Below are 17,843 nucleotides of genomic sequence, written 5' to 3' on the forward strand. Positions count from 1 at the left end.
AATGTTTCTACCAATCTCAGGTGGATTTTAAAATCAGTAAAGGTGAAAGGTTATGTAACTAGTCCTGGAGTGATCTAATTCTCTTCCCCCACACCTTCCCGCCTACTGTGACATGTTATGCTGCGGGTTTTTGTATGGGTTATCTTGTATCTAAATAACTGATTAGAATGTTTTACCTTTTTTAATAATTTGGCAAGTACTTTATAGTAGATTGTGTTAAAACTTGTCTATTTTCTCTCATATTACATTGTGCTTTATGCATGCTCTCACCATTAAACAGGTCCTGGTAAAATAAACGAATCTCTTTTTGTCATATAAAGTTTTTCTTTCAAATAATAAAGTACCATATAAAGTCATACATTTGTATGATACAACAATGCAAGAGACAAAGTTGAGCTGAGTCTAGAATGAAGTACGCAGGTGAAAAATCTTCATCTCAAATAAAAGTTACTACATTTGGATGTTGGACTCTTGCTGACCGGTGAGAAACAGCACTAAACTCTTGAAGTAGTAAGATTAAAGCTGATCAGAAGAGTCAATAAAGCAAAACAAATAATATCAAGTTACATTTTCCAAACGATAATGGAGCTGTGAATAAGGCCTCACCAAACAGCAACACACAGTCATCATATCAAAGGGAGCGATAGCACACCTACAGGATAGATGGCGCTATGGCAATTTACCAGCTGAGGATCTCCTCACATTTTCTACCTCTTTGATGGGTGTATTCCAAATTATTTTCCTCACACTCAGTGCTTTAAAGGTGCTGTGTGAAGCTGCGGACAAGACACCATTTTGGGGGAAAATTTCCCCTATATGTTGTTTGGGTATTCTCAGATGCATGGTTAGGTGGTCTGAAGAGCACAAAGAGGATAACCTTGGAATCTCTCAAGTGTTAAAAATCAGAATTTGTATAGCTGCATGTTAACACAAATCACAACAGGGAAGCAGTGATTAGGACACAGAAATGAAAAATGGAAGAGAAACCGAAGTTTTGTGGTAGTCAGGAATTCAGTTGAATTAAGATGCTCAAATTTTGAATAAGATCTAGCAATTTCCCTGCAATAGAATTAACATGCAATCAGTGTGTAACAATATTGTGTGTCTGAGACCATAGAACATCAACCAGCTATATGTATGGAAACAAGACAGGACAGAAGAACTAAAACTCAGACTTAACTTCAAAATTGCACTGGGGGTCTATATGTAGAACAAGAACAGGCTTCTATAATACCGTAGCTCTGCTAAATCAGCTACTAAAGAGGATATGGACGGTATAAAGTCTTCATCATCTTTTAATAACATGTAAACCTAGAGTTGAAACGTGGAGATTTATAAAAGTAGTATAAAAGAGACAGACTAAGAGATCGTGAAATAAGTAGTAGTTGTGCTTTCAGGTGTCAGAGGTCTTTATTGAGATTATAGCAGAGATACACTTCCATAATAATCTTTTCACTTTTATACAATTAGTTAAAAAATGCTTGCTACAGTGAACCGATAATTTAATTATTAAAACCAAATAACTGCATTTCAAATAAATAACCTAAAATTTAAAGTTTTAATTTAAAAGGAACTGTACAATATGAAAATATAACAATACTTAAACATTAGAATCTAAAGTTTCATAGAAATAAAACTGCAATTCTGCATTACATAAACAGTGCAAGAAAGAAAAATCCAAAAATGCTTCTAGACTGGGAAGTTAAATGATTTAATTTTTTAAATTATCATGCAGACAGCATTTTAAGCCATGCTGTTGTCTATAAGTGTTAATGGTACCATTTTTCTTTGAGAGAACAGCTAGCCATTTAGTTCACTGTGATAACTGCTACCAATCCACACTCTTTTCTACAGTACATTATACACAGAGGTATTATGTTGCATTCAGAATGAAACATTACATGGTTTCTGGAGCAAACCCAACATTTTACTTTTTGTTTTCAACATCAGCCTGTTGAAAACAATATCATGTAGTAAAAACAGCAACATTTCCCCTGGTTTAGGTGAAAAGCAAAACACGCTATATAGTGGACTATCATCAAGAAGCAGTTACTGCCTAGTCACCTTTAAAATTTTACAATTATACGTACTAAAAAAAAAAAAAATGTTGAAAGTGTGGAAAGGGAAAAAAAAGTCTGACCTCTGGTTGACAAGTGATGCATACAACAGAAGTGTGAAACAGCAGAAGTACATTTTTATCTTCTACATTTATGTGGAACTAGTTACTGAGTTGTTTAAAAGTGTAATTCGGTTTAAGTTTCTATATAAAATTGTCATTGAGGCAAAGACCAAGGAATGCAATTAATACTAAACTGTAAACACATCATTAATCTTACTTTGAGTGCACATTGACAACATAAGAGCTCTTCCAACAGACTTTGGCAACGAGACTACAATAGGTCACAGCAGCAAGAGTTCACATGGAAGACTGAAAGCACTGCAAAATAATACTAACACACCAAGACCTCCTAGCAATCAGAAAAATCTGTGACAAGTGCCTCTTCTTGCTAAGACACTTTCCTGGTCAGATGCTGCTCTTTGAATCCCTAAATTATTATTTTTACAGTCCAGTAGTCTTATTTCTCTGTGCTTTATCTGCATACGTTGCCTTAGTTGCACTCTAACCATTGTAGGTCCAAAGTGTTACAGTTCTGTCTGCAGAAGATGACAAGAAGGATAGATCTTGCGTATGCCACCTACACTGAATCACTTTGTCCTTATGTTCCCCTACCACCATAATAGGAAGTTGCTTAGTAAGGTCCCCTAGGAGAGAGGAATAGAAATAATTACTTGTTTTGTGAACACTTAAAATAATTTTCTTGAATAAACTCTACATATCTATTTCACTTGCTAAATAACAAATTACTTCATTAGATGATAACTTAAAGGTACCTAAAGAATATATTGTTACAGGAAGAATGCACACAAACCCTTTCATTCACATTAAAGGGGAAAAAGTCTATTTTGGAAGGCCCATGACAGTCTTCCTTTCAAATTCTATAATCAATGTAACTGACTGCTATAAAGAATTATTTAACATTTATACTGTAGCAATGCCTAGAGGCCAACCAGGTTGGCACTCCATTGTGTTAGGTACCATACAACTGTTTGCAACATTGGTATTCATAAACTAAAGTTTAAATACAAATTAACGGTCCATAAAAATCAGCTTGATTGGAGGACTTGTTCAATTTCTTCCTTTTGACTAATCCCTCCCTCCCCCAGAAAAGGTAAGCCAAGCATACATTTTTCTTTGTGGGTTTGAGTTTTCTGCACACCACCTCAAAGCAGAAGTCCAGTCATTAAACAGCTGCAAGTTGTTTCCCATACTGCAATTATATTCCTTAATCATATTTATATGTCAGACTATAGTCTTGACTGTAATAAGAGCAATCTGTTGTGAGCTGACAAGAACCATAGTCATGTGTATTCTAAGCCTTTTAAATTTTGCTTTATAGCCTTAATAGATTTCAGATTTCTACATTTTCAGAAATGAATCTCTTTTGATCCAAACTTTCTTACAACCTCTGATATTAACAAAACACACTTCACTGCTCAGTTTTGCTTAATACACTTCACATCAGATGAATTACCTTGCAGGTCTGTCACCTTTATTTTCATATCATAAGATCCTGTGAGCAAGTAGTGAGCCCCAGGAGAGAAGCGAACAGAACGAACATCACTGGAATGAGGATGATAGCTCTGTACCATTCGTCCGCCTCGAATATCATACAACATGCAACTGGAATCTTCTTGCCCTGTAGCTAGTAGGCGACCACTAGGATCAACTGCAACAGATGCCACAGCACTACCTATAAGAAGAAAATGCCGTCCATAAAGTAATATAGACGTATAGATATGTTCTGCATTCTTTTGAATATAGAAAGGTTTGAGAGATGTTTGTAGAACCGTTAATATTAAAAAGGTAAAGAACATATCTAGCCAAGTTAAATGTACTTCAACTCATTTTGTCTATATTAAAAGACAAGTCTTATGTCATATTGCCCCCATTTTATAGTTTGCCTTGTAGCATATGCTGATTTCTAATCATGGAGTGGTAGCAAAGTCACAGTTAAAGCTGCATCAGAGAATTGTGTTTAACAGTGGAAAGAGATTAGGAGTATCTGTTCAATGTTTCATCACAGAAAAAGGGAATATCCAAGAGTGTTGGCGGGCTTTTAATTTTCTGCATAGTTAGAATCCATAGCAGAATAATGGATTTATAAATATATTGGCAATAAAGAGATTGTTTTGAAAACAAGTTCTGTACCTGACTCACTTTTTTCAAAATACTTCTTGTGTAGAATACTGTACATCTGTAGTTTAGACAAACACCATCCTTTGTGCATTTGCATTTTGGAGTTTGAGAAAACATGTTTTTATTTTCTGACTTGAGCTGCATCAGTTTGGAAGTGTTTCATTAACTATATGAGGACATCACTTGCTAGGTAGTGTCCTATGTCGTTTACACAACAGCTTTGCCAAATTCCAACAGCCATATTTAACTCCAAGGTTGATGTTTTTAACAGCCTAATATTCCTTATAGCCACCATGTTTACATTTGTTATCAATAAAAAAAAAAATCACTGTTACAAAGAGTGTCATTCTTTATAAGGCAGTTTGTCAGTCTAAAGTGTTGATTTTTTTGGGTAAGGTTGTATATTTTCTCTGTTTTAGAGCATCATGTACGCTTATGGTGCTATATAAATAGCTATTAACATCAAAAGGTCACAAAGCAAAGAACTAACCAGCTTTTGAATGGATATACCAAGTTTTTGTTGTTTTTTTAAAATGAGCAACTGGGGATTGTTTTGAACAAGCCAGAAGTCTTCATTTTACAATGCAAGATCCCTGTTCTCAACAAACCAATGACAAGAACAATCTTTAAAATATGTAATTGTGCAAGAAGTTTTTTATTCGGTGCGAAAAGAGCAATAGTGTTACCAGTTCCATGAAATGTTGTTCCAACTACACGAACACAACTCGGTACTCTAAGATCCCAGAATCTTACAGTCTTGTCTTGGGAACCAGATGCAATCATCCACCCACTCCATGTATAAAGTGCTAAAATATGACCTGTAGATAAGAACATGTTTTACTTTACTAGTATTACTCATTCTTTAAAGATCACTACTGAATTCTCTGCATATTATTGTTCTGAATATGCACTTACACATTAAGTAGGATCATCATCAGCATATAATTAGTAGATTAAATGTTATATTTTGGTTTGAAGAAAGTAGTAGTCTTGGATAGATCAGAGGGTTGGAGGTAATCAACTTGCTCTCTTCAGAGAGCCTTTGTTAGCAGATTTCTGTAGGTCTCAATTTATTATCTGTTATTCCACATATATGCATCTCTTGGGAAAGGTTGCAATGTGGCATGGACTGAAGAAGTGCCACCAGTACAATGGCAACACTCTGCTCTACATCTTCCCTGGCATTTGCAGGGAGACAAAGGGCTTAAAATATGTAATGGGCTAGATTAATGAAATAAAATCTCTCCTGAGCTCACTGTTGATAGGACAGAGGTGCTGTCCATAAGAAGAGCATGATTTGGTCACTGTTGTTACCAGTGCATAGAACAGATTGTTACTGTTGCATTTTTATAAACATACCAGTATGGCCACTCAGAGCATGCAGGCCTTGACCTCGCTGGCAGTCTGTTGTATAAATATTACAGTCTCCTGCTCCAGCACTAATTAAAATAGCGCCACCACTTTCTGGGCCTTCCATAAAAGCAAGATCTCTAATTGTCCCATCATGCATACTGAACTCCAAGTCTGGTCCTGAAAAAAATTAAAATAAACCAAGAACAAAGTGAGATATACTTTGTTTAGTATAAATTAATTATGTAATCATTTAAGCAGTTATTGTAACAGTGCATTAGTATTAATTAAAAAGCTTGAGTCTGATACATGTAACAATTTCAAGGTGGAGAATATAACTTCATAAACATAGGATAAAATTTCACACTTAACGGGCAAACTGACAGATTTCTGTGTATCAGAGTATATTAACTTTCTGTTTCTTCAGTATTAGTTAATCCCTCTGTGAGAGGTTCACATCTTAACTGAAATAAAATACCATGAGCAAACATATTGAAGTCTAGCTCTAGAATTGAGAATCAACTATTGGTTGAACATCAAGGGTATGTCTACACAGCAAAGAAAAACCCGTGCCTGGCCTGTGCCAGCTGACTTGGGCTCGCAGGTCGGCTGCAGGGCTATCTCCATTGCTGTGTAGACTTCTGGGCTTGGGCTGTAGTCCGAGCTCGGGGACCCTCCCACCTCGCAGGGTCCTAGGGCTCGAGCCTGGAAGTCTACAGAGCAATGCAATAGCCCTGCAGCCCGAACCTCTTGAATCAGAGTCAGCTGGCACAGGCCATCGGTTTTTCTTTGCTGTGTAGACATACCCTTGATGTTCAACCAATAGTTGATTCTCAATTCTAGAGCTAGACTTCAATGTGTTTGTTCATGGTATTTTATTTCAGTTAACAAAAAAATCCCACAGTTATCTAACTGAAATAATATTGTCAATATTAAACCAGTGACATCAAAATAAGAAGCATATTTATGCATGTGCTGAAAGACCAAGTCCCATAAGATTATCTGTACTTCTGTGACTGGATTATCCTGGAATATATTTATCAAAGTTAAAAACAGGCTAATTATCTTGAAATTCCTGACCAAAACCTTCTGTCAGATTCTGCTTATTTATTAATATTTTTCTTAAAGAAACCAAAAAAGTATGCCAGGCACCTCAGAATAAACTCTCTTTGATCTCATCTGCATATTAGTCATTAATCTGTTGCTGCTGAGTATCTTCTAGCATTTCAAACTTCCAAGCAGGATTTCCCTTCCCCCCAAAACATGAGTAAGTGCAAATCAGGTACTCAGTTTCTGATCTGGAGCCCAGGTTTGGCAGCATTGTAACCCAGTGGTCTCCAAACTTTTTTGATCGTGCACCACTATCAGAAAATTTTTTTTGAGTATGCACCCCCTGCCGTGCCTGAGCAAAAAAAAAAAAAGCGCTCCTCCAGCCGCGCACCCTCAAGGATCCTCTTGTGCACCTCCCAGGGAGCGCGCACCCCATTTTGGAGACCACTGTTCTAACCTACCATTGGTTCAGGACTAAGTGTGATAATCTAAGGGTATGTCTATACTAACCATGTTACAACGTGGCAGCGCTGTGACATGGGCTGTGTAGACATGCTTTATCGCTGGGGTGAGAGCTCTCTCGGCGATGATAAAAAAAAAAACAAAAAAAAAAAACCACCTCCCCAAAAAACACCCTGAACGAGGGATGGTAGCTTTATTGCCGGGAGCGCTGTCTATACTGGCGCTTTTCAGCGCTAAAACTTTTGTCACGCAGGGGTGTGTTTTTTCACACCCCTGAACGACTAAAGTTTTAGTGCTGAAAGCGGCAGTGTAGACACAGCCGAATACACTTCGTTGCCATAATATGACAGATATAACTCAAGTTGCTTTGCCATTTGTCACTAACATGACCATCCCAAATAAATGATAACATGTTATAGCAGTATATAGATACACCCTACCTGTTGCATTACAAGTTTCTGCATTAAAAGGTAGTACTTTAACATATTTATCATTAGAACCAGTAGCCAACAACTGTCCACAAGGACTCCATGCCACACAGTAGATTGACCCTTTGTGATGTTTGTTCCTTTTGAAACGAATATCTGGTTGTTTAGGAGTGTTATAAGCACTGGAAGAAAAAAAAGAGATAACTATTTCTTTTATATGTAATCTAAAATGTAAGTCAATTGTATTATTTACTGTAATAAAAAATCCAAAGTAGGCAAGCAAGTTAATTTCTACTTATTTTGTTTTCTAATGGTAGGCAATAAAAGTTAAACTAAATGTGAAAGTATAGTGTTTTGCTGCCACACAGGAACTATATTCCCCAAGCAAATTTTAGCTTCCATGCATTATGAAAACATCTTTCATACCACACTTATCGTGGTCTGATTCCTTGCAAGCATAAGCAAGTGCTCTTAAGGGCAATGAAAATGGACACGTGTGGGTGGCAATTTAAACTTTTGCTTTAAAAAAAAGTGTTAGTTTTAATGCTGGAAGGCAACTAGGGTAGAATATTAGGATAACAGAGAAACCACAAAGAAAGCTCCTCCTTGTTCTCCAATATTTCACTACAGAAACATTCCAAGTGTGACCTGAAACAGATTTCTACAACACACACTAAATTATGCGTGTTCTTGATGGGGGGAAAAAAACCAGCAATCTTGAAACAAAATTCAGAAATGTCTGCCAGAGGTACTTGGTTTGACACAGATAACACTTAGCTATTATTAAAAAGGCATTGTCTTAAAAAAAAAAAAACAAAAAAAACCTCAAAACCTAACAACTAAACAAAAAAACCCCAAATACCTTATTTTCAGAGTCCAAAACAAGTGAAAACCAGAGAGAAATATTTTTTTTTTGTATCCAACACTTTATGCATGTGCTTGACTTCAATGGACTACTTTCGTACTTAAAGTTAAGTATTTATGTAAGTGTTTGCAGAGGCCTAGGAAGGAAGCAAGCCTTGGTTTTCTTAGGTCACCTCAAAGACCTACTCAGACCAACATACCACTCTACCTCCATGTATTGGACATTAAAAGTAAGGAAGAGGAGCAATATGACACTAAGAACATTTCACCAATTAACAAGAAAGGAGACTGAATGAGGCAGTCTGTGGAAAAAGCGCAGCTAGTTTTGCTCCTCTCTAATGCACTCTCTCAAAACTCATTCGATTATACATTGTAGTCATAACCTTCCTGGCATTATTTCTTAACATCCTAAATCAGCCTTTACTTACATCTGGCTATGGGGAAATTCCTAATTCCCTTTCTCCGATTATTTCTATGGGTTATTTAGACATGAGTAAATAAAATGCTTGTAGGAAATTAGTGGGAAACTACAAAGTATTTAAGATGCAATTCAGCATTGAGAATAAAAGCTCATTCTAATAAAGGCAAGAAGCTAACAGGGCAACAGAAACTAAGTATCTTTGACTGCTAATAGGCCATTTAAAAAATTTGCCACAGAAACTGGAAAATGAGGATGACTGAAGAATGATAAGAGGGAAAAAAGCACAAAAAATGACAAGATCTCAAAGGATTTTAAATAGATATGCAACAGGGAAAGCAAATAATCTGGCCACTTTAAAGTTATAGAAGACAGCTCATAAAAGGAAATAAAGTTACTAGTTACTCTGTTGCCATCTTTACAGAGGAAGAAAGTGAAGATCTGCCTAGGTCAGGTATCAGTTTTCGAGGGACGACAGACGAGGAACTGCATAACATAAACAAACAATTACCAAAAGGCTAAATGCACTTAAACTAGACAGAGTACCAGGTGTACTAGGGCTTTTTAAAAGTGAGAAAACAAATCTTAACTTTTAATGGGCCATTTTAGAATTTCATTAGATGCAATAGATATTTCTCAAGATTAAGAATATGAACAATCTTTCACCATGTTTACAGCCTGACAAGACAGTGGGTAAGGAGATGTACAGACAGACCTCAGGAAGAGGTGTGGAAAGCTCAGAACATTCCCTTTAGTTTCTTGCTGTGCTGTAATTTTCTATCTTATCAAGTCAATAGTTACATCAAGTTCACCAAATCAAACTACACACACTAACTAGGGTGTTAAAAGCTAGAGGGATAATCTGTTTATAAATAAAAAACAACAACAGATTTTTCTAATTTCCAGCATAACAAGCCAAACCAATAAGTGAGCCAGGGGTGGGGGGAGTGGGAGAGGAGGACCCAGAACACACTCCACATCTCCCCAAACCATGTTCTTTCTGCTTCATACATCAACATCAAACATTTTGGAATAAGAACTTCACTGGCTCCTTTGTTTATTACCTTTGAGGGAAAACAGAATGCATACCACTCTTATTAGGCAAGGACATTAGAGGCTAACGCATGCTTTTTAGCCAAACCGGGACAATGTCCCAGACTCATCAGGAGCACATACACACAATAAGAATGCCATTTTAGAGTAATTTTTCTGAAAACTCTCCAACTTTTAAAAAAGTAATGGAATTGAAGCAATGACTAGAAAGTGAGTTTGAAACCAAGATTTATTTCTAAAGAAAGAAGGAAATAATGGATATGAAAATTCAGGAAGGTGGAATTAAGACAAAAGTAGAATAGGTCAGAAGTATTCTGCCATAACATCTTTTTCTGTTCCTGAAATGTATATTCTAAGACAAAAGTTTCTTTTACAATGCCATTGTGTCCAAGACTCTAGGGGAAGATTACTACCCAAAAGGAAAAGTTGTAGTACTGATGTCAAAACAGCTTGGCAGTAGGGGAAAAAACTAGTCAAACTAGTCACAAATACAAAAATACTGCAGCTGGTCTTTTTATTCTGTCTTGGTAGTTACTAATGTTCTCAAAGCAATATTGTAACAGTTCATTGTTGACAGGTTTCAACTAACAAAATGAAAGGGGTCAAAGACAAAAACAGACTAGAAATATCTACAGATAGCTTTGGATATCCAGTGATAGGTAGTGGAACAGAAATGATTATGGTAGGACTGTATGTTCATTTATTTTCCTTCTTACCTTGGGTTAATTACTTCTGGATAGGCACACACCCTCAAAGTTTTAGAATTTGAGCCAACAGCATACAAACTCCCACTCGGATGAAAAGCCACAGCTCTGACAGCTTGTGTATCTTCTAGAGTATTAATACAAATGAATTGCTTTTTTGATTTATCATCCTGTTGTGTAAAAGTGTGACAGTCACAATAGGTTCACAAACATAACTACATTTTTAATCGCTTACACACATGTTCAAGACTGAGAGAAGTTAAAATCCATCCCCATTAAAAAAAAAATAATGTATTCAAATGTAAAGCTTACAGGGGAAAGACTGGGAGGACCAGCCCTTGACTGTTTGTAATACGGAGAGTAAAGATATCATAGCATCTTGATCTTAATAAAATCATGTAAGGAAGAGTTTTTCAAAGGTTCTTCTAAAAGACCTACAAGAATGCTTATACAAAACCAAATTAAAACAAAGATGGCATGACCTCACATTTTTCTGAGCAAAGAACGTGAAAAACTTTTAATATTTTAGTTGTTAAAATATTGTGTTCTTCTTTGCAAGAGCTTGTTCCTATTTCTTCTACTTCCATATTAGGGAACCAATAAAATGCTTCTCTTTCCTTCCTCAAAGCCATCCAATTATTGTAGTTTTTTAAAATTCAGCTTAATATTTTACATACAGCTGTTAAATAACCAATTAAGATGGAAGACTCGTGGGTTAAGGGAAAGCCACATAATACTGAACAGGTGAAGTGACATTTCACAATCTCTGGTGCTATTTGTACTCGACTAAGAAGAAACTAAAATACACAGTAAAAGATATTACAGTATAATGTTACATGTTACAAGCATACAATATTCTCTCCAGAATACTTGTACCAATTTATTTTCTGATTTAAATATATAGGAAAATGAGAACTAAACAGAAAGACTTCAAGACTCTTGAGTAGCAGATGGATAAAACTTTTAAGTTATAAATTATGCAGTATTTGGGTAGCATATACAAGCTGCAAATAGTTTACTTTTTGTATTTTTATTTCTTTATGAAAATTAAAAATTAATCACAAAAAATTACAAGTTACATTTTGAAGAGTCCTGTAACTCAACCTGCTTTCACAACTTACTTTCAATTAAAAATAAAATAAAAAACCAAATCCCCAAACACCTTCTCCAAAATAACCTTCCAACCAAAACCCCTCTTTGCAATGACATTAAGTACAAAAATTTTCAGACAAAAGATAGTTTATGGTGAAAGTTAGAAGGGATTCAAAGTTGTGCTTATAATGGAACCAGGTCAAGCGTCTCCTGTAATCCATAATATGGGGCTGTACCTCTTAAGTCACTGGTAAATGTGAGCACTTTTAAGATTAATTTTTCCATCAAAGACCAAGTTTGGCCATTAAAATTAGTGGACACTGGAAAATTTGGACCTTAATGTTTATAATGGTAATGACTTCCATTATATATCCTCCCATATGCTATCAGGAATCTCCAACACCATTTCTCTACTGTTTTAAATGTGTGTGGTAAAGCAGATGTTTTTGAAAAAACGGTTACTCACCTTCTCGTAATCTCCAAGATGTGTTGTTCATGTCCATTCCAATCAGGTGTGGGCGTACACGCGTGCACGGCAGCTGGAAGATTTTTCCCCTAGCAGCATCCGTCAGGTTGGTCTGGGCACCCCCTGGAGTGGCGCCTTCATGGCGCTCACTATAGAGCCCTAACGACCCGCCACCCCCTCAGTTCCTTCCTGCCAGCTGCTCCGACAGGGGGGTAGTTGGGTGGGTATTGGAATGGGCATGAACAACACATCTTGAAGAACAACAGTTACGAGAAGGTGAGTAACCATTTTTTCTTCTTCGAGTGCTTGTTCATGTCAATTCCAATCAGGTGATTCCCATGCCTAAGTTCCAGAGGTGGGGTTGGAGTTCAGATGTCCACTGACTGGAGCACTGCTCCACCAAAGGCCGCGTCGTCTCTGGCCTGCTAGCATAATGTGATGTGAAAGTATGTATTGAGGACCACGTCGCCGCTCTGCATATTTCCTGGGTGGGAACATGTGCCTGGAAGGCTGTTGAAGAAGCCTGCGCCCTGGTGGAGTGCACTGTGAGCAAGGGTGGGGTGTGGACCAGACACCTCTGCCAGGTTATAGCAATCACGGATGCAGGACGTGATCCATGACAAAATTTGTTGAGAGGAGACTGGAAGACCTTTCATCCTGTCTGCCACAGCCACAAACAGTTGAATGGACTTCCAGAATGAGGTTTCGTTCTTCCAATGTAAAAGGCTAGCGCTCTGCAGATGTCCATCGAGTGAAGCTTCTGCTCTCTGCCGCTTGCGTGGAGCTTAGGATAGAACACTGGGAGGAAGATGTTCTGGTTGATGTGAAATTGGGAGACAACCTTCGGGAGGAAAGCTGGATGTGGCCTGAACTGAACCTTGTCCTTATAGAACACGGTGTAAGGGGGCTTGTTGTTAGGGCCTTGAGTTCAAACACCCTCTTGGCTGAGGTTATCGCTACCAGAAATGCCACCTTGTACTAGAGATAGAGCAGGGAACAAGTCACCAGCAGTTCGAAGGGTGGACCCATCAATTTGGAAAGGATCAGATTGAGGTCTCAGGTCGGGACTGGTTGTCAGACATGCAGATACAGCTTGTCAAGACCTTTCAGGAAATGGCTGACCATAGGGTTGGCAAAGACCGACCGGCCCTTTGCGCCTGGATGGAAGGCAGAGATGGCAGCCAACCCTTATTGATGACATGGACAGTCCCTGCTGCTTAAGCTGGAGAAAATACCCCTTATACTGGACTATAGACACAAGCATCGGAGATGGACAGCGTTGCACCGACCAGATCGAAAACCTCTTCCATTTGGCTAGGTAGGTAGCCCTGGTGGAGGGTTTCCTACTGCCAAGGAGGACTTTTTTGACCGGGTCCAAACAGGAGAGCTTCCATGCTGTGAGATGCAATGACTTGAGGTTAGGGTGCTGGAGATGGACGTGATCCGGAGTTAAGTCTGGGAAGAGCGGCAAGGTGACTGGGGTTTCCACGGACATTTCCAGGAGTGATGTGAATCAATATTGGTGGGGCCAGGCTGGAGCTATCACTGAAGCTTGTTCCCTCCGAATCTTGAGGAGCACCTTGTGAATAAGAGGGATAGGTGGAAGAGTGTATAGGAGATGGCCTCCCCATGCGAGGAGGAACGCATCTGCAATGGAGCCCAGGCTGTGATTCAGGAAGAAGCAAAACCGCTGCCACTTCCTGTTGCATTGCATAGCAAAGAGGTCTATTTGGGGAAAATCCCACCATTGGAAGATGAAGTTTGTGACATCCGGGCATAGGGAGCACTCATGGCCATGGAAGGACCTGCTGAGATAGTCCGCCAACTTGTTCTGCACTCCAGGGAGGTACGATGCTTGTAGGTGTATTGAATATTCTACACAAAAAGGTCCCACAGCCTGAGGGCTTCCTGAAACAGGGGAGAGGAGCATGCACCCCCATTTGTTGATATAAAACATCACCGTGGTGTTGTCTGTAATAACTGATACACCTCTCCTGGTCAAGTGGGCTCAGAAGTCTTGCATGCAAGGAAGGGATGATGGATGCGAAGGAGATCATGCAGAACTTGAGTTTCTTCATGAACTTGTTGAGCTCTTGCAGGTCTAGGATTGGCCTGAGCCTGTCTTTGGCTTTCGGTATTAGGAATTACCGGGAATAGAAGCCCTTGCTCTTCAGCTCCTGAGGAGCCTCTTCCACTGCTCCCATCGATAGGAATTGATCATGAGAAGGGTCCCTGAAGAGGGACTGGGAAGGGGGTTAGAAAGGTGGGAGGGCCGAAAATTGGAGGGAGTAGTCCCTTTCTACCATGTGGCGCACCCAACAGCCCAATGTGAAACAGGACCAACCAGGGTAGAAAGGGGATAGTTGGGACGAGAATGTAAGGCGTTTTGGATCCAGTTCGTTCATTGGTGCACCCTCCTCATGCACACCTTCAAAAGGCCTGTTTCTGGCCCGAAGGTGGCTTGGATTGGCCAGAGCCCTGGCTTGAGGATGGATATGTTCTCTTTCTGCCGCTCCTATTCCTCCTCGGGGAATCATCTTGACGGTTCTGTTGAAAAAACCACAGAGGAGGTTGCCGCCTGAAGTGCTTCCGCTGCGTGGTATGAGTGTGGAGGCCCAGCGACTTGAGGGTGGCTCTCAAGTCCTTTAGGCTATGTAGCCTTTTATACGTCTTTTCGGAGAAGAGAGCCAAACCCGCAAAGGGGAGGTCCTGAAGAGTCTGCTGGACTTCGTACGGCAGGCCCAAGACCTGTAGCCAGGAACCCCTTCTCATGGCTATCCCTGTAGCCATAACCCGAATAGCCACATCAGCTCTGTCCAGTGTGGCCCACAGTGGAGCTCGGGAAATGAGCTTGCCCTCCTCCACCAGGGCCGAAAACTCGGTGTGGGAGTCCTGCGGCAGCAGCTCTGCAAATTTCGCCATTTCCCTGCACGTATTATAGCAGTACCTGCTGACAATGGCCTGCTGATTAGAAATGCCGAGCTGCAAGCCGCTAGTGCAGCAGACTTTTCTCCTGAAAAGGTCGAGTCATTTTGCCTCCCAATTCTTTGAGGAGGGGCCTTGGTAGCTGAGGTACCGAGGAGGAGGTATTCAGTGCAGGGTCCACCAACCCGGGGTCGGAGTGTCACTTCCATTAGTAGGATCTTCAGGCACTCATCCCTACCTTTTAATGACCTGGGGCAAAACCCCCTGCAGATCCTACAGCGATCCTTTTGAAGGCTCTCCCACAAATACTTCACACACAAAGTCTAAGGATCGCTTCTGGGCATACACTTGCCACAGACTTCACTTTGAAGGCTTTGAAGCCTGGAGACCACGGCATGCCCCAGCGCCTGGATAGCGCTGGAGGGAAAACCACCCCCAAAGGAAGCTTAAGAACTAACCTTAAGTACCAACTAACTACTTAACACTAACTACAAAAACTAATGAATAACTATATACAGACTGCCAAATGCACTTGTCACGACAAGAGCAAGGGGAAGTTCCAGCTAACCGTCACTGACGGTAAGAAGGAACTGAGGGGGTGGTGGGTCAGTAGGGCCCTATATTGAGCGCCATGAAGATGCCACTCCAGGGGGGTGCCTGGACCAACCTGACGGATACTGCTATGGGAAAAATCTTTTGGCTGCCATGTGCGCGCACACGTCTCCCCCGCCCCCGATTGGAACTGACATGAACAACCACCTGCAAAAATATGTCACTCAGTGTGGCAACAGCAGCTCCTTTCATGGGTGTATTTGCCTCAGTACTGTATGATGTGGTCAATGCTCTACTCCCTCTGATTGTTCTTGGGCCAACAAGCATTTTGGAGCCACCTAGCATTCTCCCTTCCCTTTCTCCTACAAGCCAGAAAAGAGGCAGAAACCTTGAAGATCCCTACTACTATGCAAGAGGTTTTTTGGACGGTAAGTGAGTGGATGGGAGTGGGGTGAGAAACGGGCTACTCCACAAAGCCCTCTTATAACAGAGAAAGAAAATGGTCTAGTTCCCTTCTTAGAATCAGAATATGCAAAGAATTAATATCTGGTCATTTGATACATTTATCATCACGGTATGCGTCCCCCACATTATACCAAACCCTCCATTTTGTAAGGAAGATAGTTATGTGCTGCCTGACTCCATTCAGAATACTCCAAATATTACTTTATGAAGGTAATAGACAAAGTCCCATAAGCAGTATTTTGGGGGCCAGCATAGGAGAGCACTGATGGTAAGGACTTAAAAGAGCAAGTTGCAGTCTGAGAAGATTTTCATGGAGTAGGAATTGTTTTGGGGTGGATATGAGGGGAGCCTGAAATTTTGCTGCACCCAGCCCCCTCGTACCTCCATTTAGTCTTAACCCTCATCTACATTTTCTTCATTTTGAAACTTGGCATGTATTAGAAACTCATTACAAATACTGTTGCTCTTAACATCTAATATTATTAAGATATTATATAGTCAGATTCAAAGGCTGTGTCCTGTAAGGATAATATAAATACCCTTTAAAAAAGTCTCACCTCATCACCTCTTGTCCTAGTTAGATTCCCTGAAGAATCTTCAAGTTGTGCCTGAATGATAGTGTGTTCTGGCATACTGTTTGGTTTTTAAAAATAAAAAAAAAATTCAATGCAATACACAAGATAAGCAGATCTTTCTCATTTCTAATTTTTCGATGAATATATTCTGACTAGAACAACAATATCCAACCAGGCACTCAGAATTAACTCATTAATTTATAGGAGCAACAGTAGCACTTATGTCTGACACATTAACAATAAGCCATCATTTTACAGAATTTTTAAAAATATTTTTGCAAAGTAAAATAAAATGTTAAATATATAACTAAATATATAACATTGTCATCTTGAAAATTAACTTGTCTGGGAGTGTTGTATTTACTATTACTACAAGCAACATCTAAAAAAAGGAAAGAGTAAGTCTCCCTCTTCCTGTCCCATTACTTTCTGCATTATACAGAAGGTGTATAGTCAGTTTTATGGTTTCCCTGTGTAGGCAGTCACTCAGTAAAATGGAAAATAACTGGCAAGACTTATACAAATAGGGAGCAAAAAAAAAAAAAAAAATCAGGATATATTGTTTACAGGGTGATCTATCAAAACCAGAAATCTAAAGTGAACTGAAAAAATCCTGAGTTTACATTGACCATTTAGCAAGAACTGTGTATCACTGAAGGTCTGCTAGCGCCTGATTTTTTCAACCCAAGCCCACCAGACCTGACCTTGAGAGAGTTCAGTCATTTTATGGCCCAGCCCGGCCCCTTCTCCTCAAACCTGATACTGCCTGCTGCTGCTGGAGTGGGCTCCCCTCCTCCCGCTCATGGTGTCATGGTGGCAGCCCCATGTGGTGGTGGCTGTGTGCGCTACTCCTGTCATTCACCACCCCCAGCTGCACTGTATGTGCTATAGGCTTGGTCTAGACTACGAGTTTAGGTTGACTTTAGCAGCGTTAAATCGAATTAAGCCTGGACATGTTCACACGACGAAGCCCTTTCTTTCGACTTAAAGGGCCCTTTAAACCAGTTTCTTTACTCCACCTCCGACGAGGGGATTAGCGATAAAATCGGCCTTTGCGGGTCGGAATTGGGGTAGTGTGGACGGAATTCGACGTTATTGGCCTCCGGGAGCTATCCCACAGTGCTTCATTGTGACCGCTCTGGACAGCGCTCTCAACTCAGATGCACTGACCAGGTAGACAG

At 39.7% G+C, this 17,843-nt stretch overlaps 1 protein-coding gene across 4 annotated transcripts in view; it reads right to left on the reverse strand.

Moving 5' to 3' along the window:
• Positions 1 to 1,391: 1,391 nt before the first annotated feature.
• Positions 1,392 to 17,843, reverse strand: part of WDR47 (WD repeat domain 47) — a 47,252-nt gene continuing 30,800 nt past the window's right edge. For 2 of the 4 annotated variants that reach the window (XM_008164307.4, XM_008164310.4), the window contains exons 9-16: positions 16,645 to 16,720; positions 10,600 to 10,757; positions 9,236 to 9,316; positions 7,561 to 7,730; positions 5,618 to 5,788; positions 4,945 to 5,076; positions 3,594 to 3,812; positions 1,392 to 2,763 (exon numbers count right to left, since the gene is read on the reverse strand). In XM_008164307.4, coding sequence (XP_008162529.1) covers positions 2,621 to 2,763; positions 3,594 to 3,812; positions 4,945 to 5,076; positions 5,618 to 5,788; positions 7,561 to 7,730; positions 9,236 to 9,316; positions 10,600 to 10,757; positions 16,645 to 16,720 — 1,150 coding nt within the window. In that variant the 3' untranslated portion in view covers positions 1,392 to 2,620. The remainder of the gene's footprint in view (positions 2,764 to 3,593; positions 3,813 to 4,944; positions 5,077 to 5,617; positions 5,789 to 7,560; positions 7,731 to 9,235; positions 9,317 to 10,599; positions 10,758 to 16,644; positions 16,721 to 17,843) is intronic. The other 2 variants (XM_005285493.5, XM_005285495.5) reach the window with 1 other exon arrangement.

The sequence above is a fragment of the Chrysemys picta genome, chromosome 8 (genome assembly GCF_011386835.1).
Source record: "Chrysemys picta bellii isolate R12L10 chromosome 8, ASM1138683v2, whole genome shotgun sequence".
NCBI classification, from domain to species: Eukaryota; Metazoa; Chordata; order Testudines; family Emydidae; genus Chrysemys; species Chrysemys picta.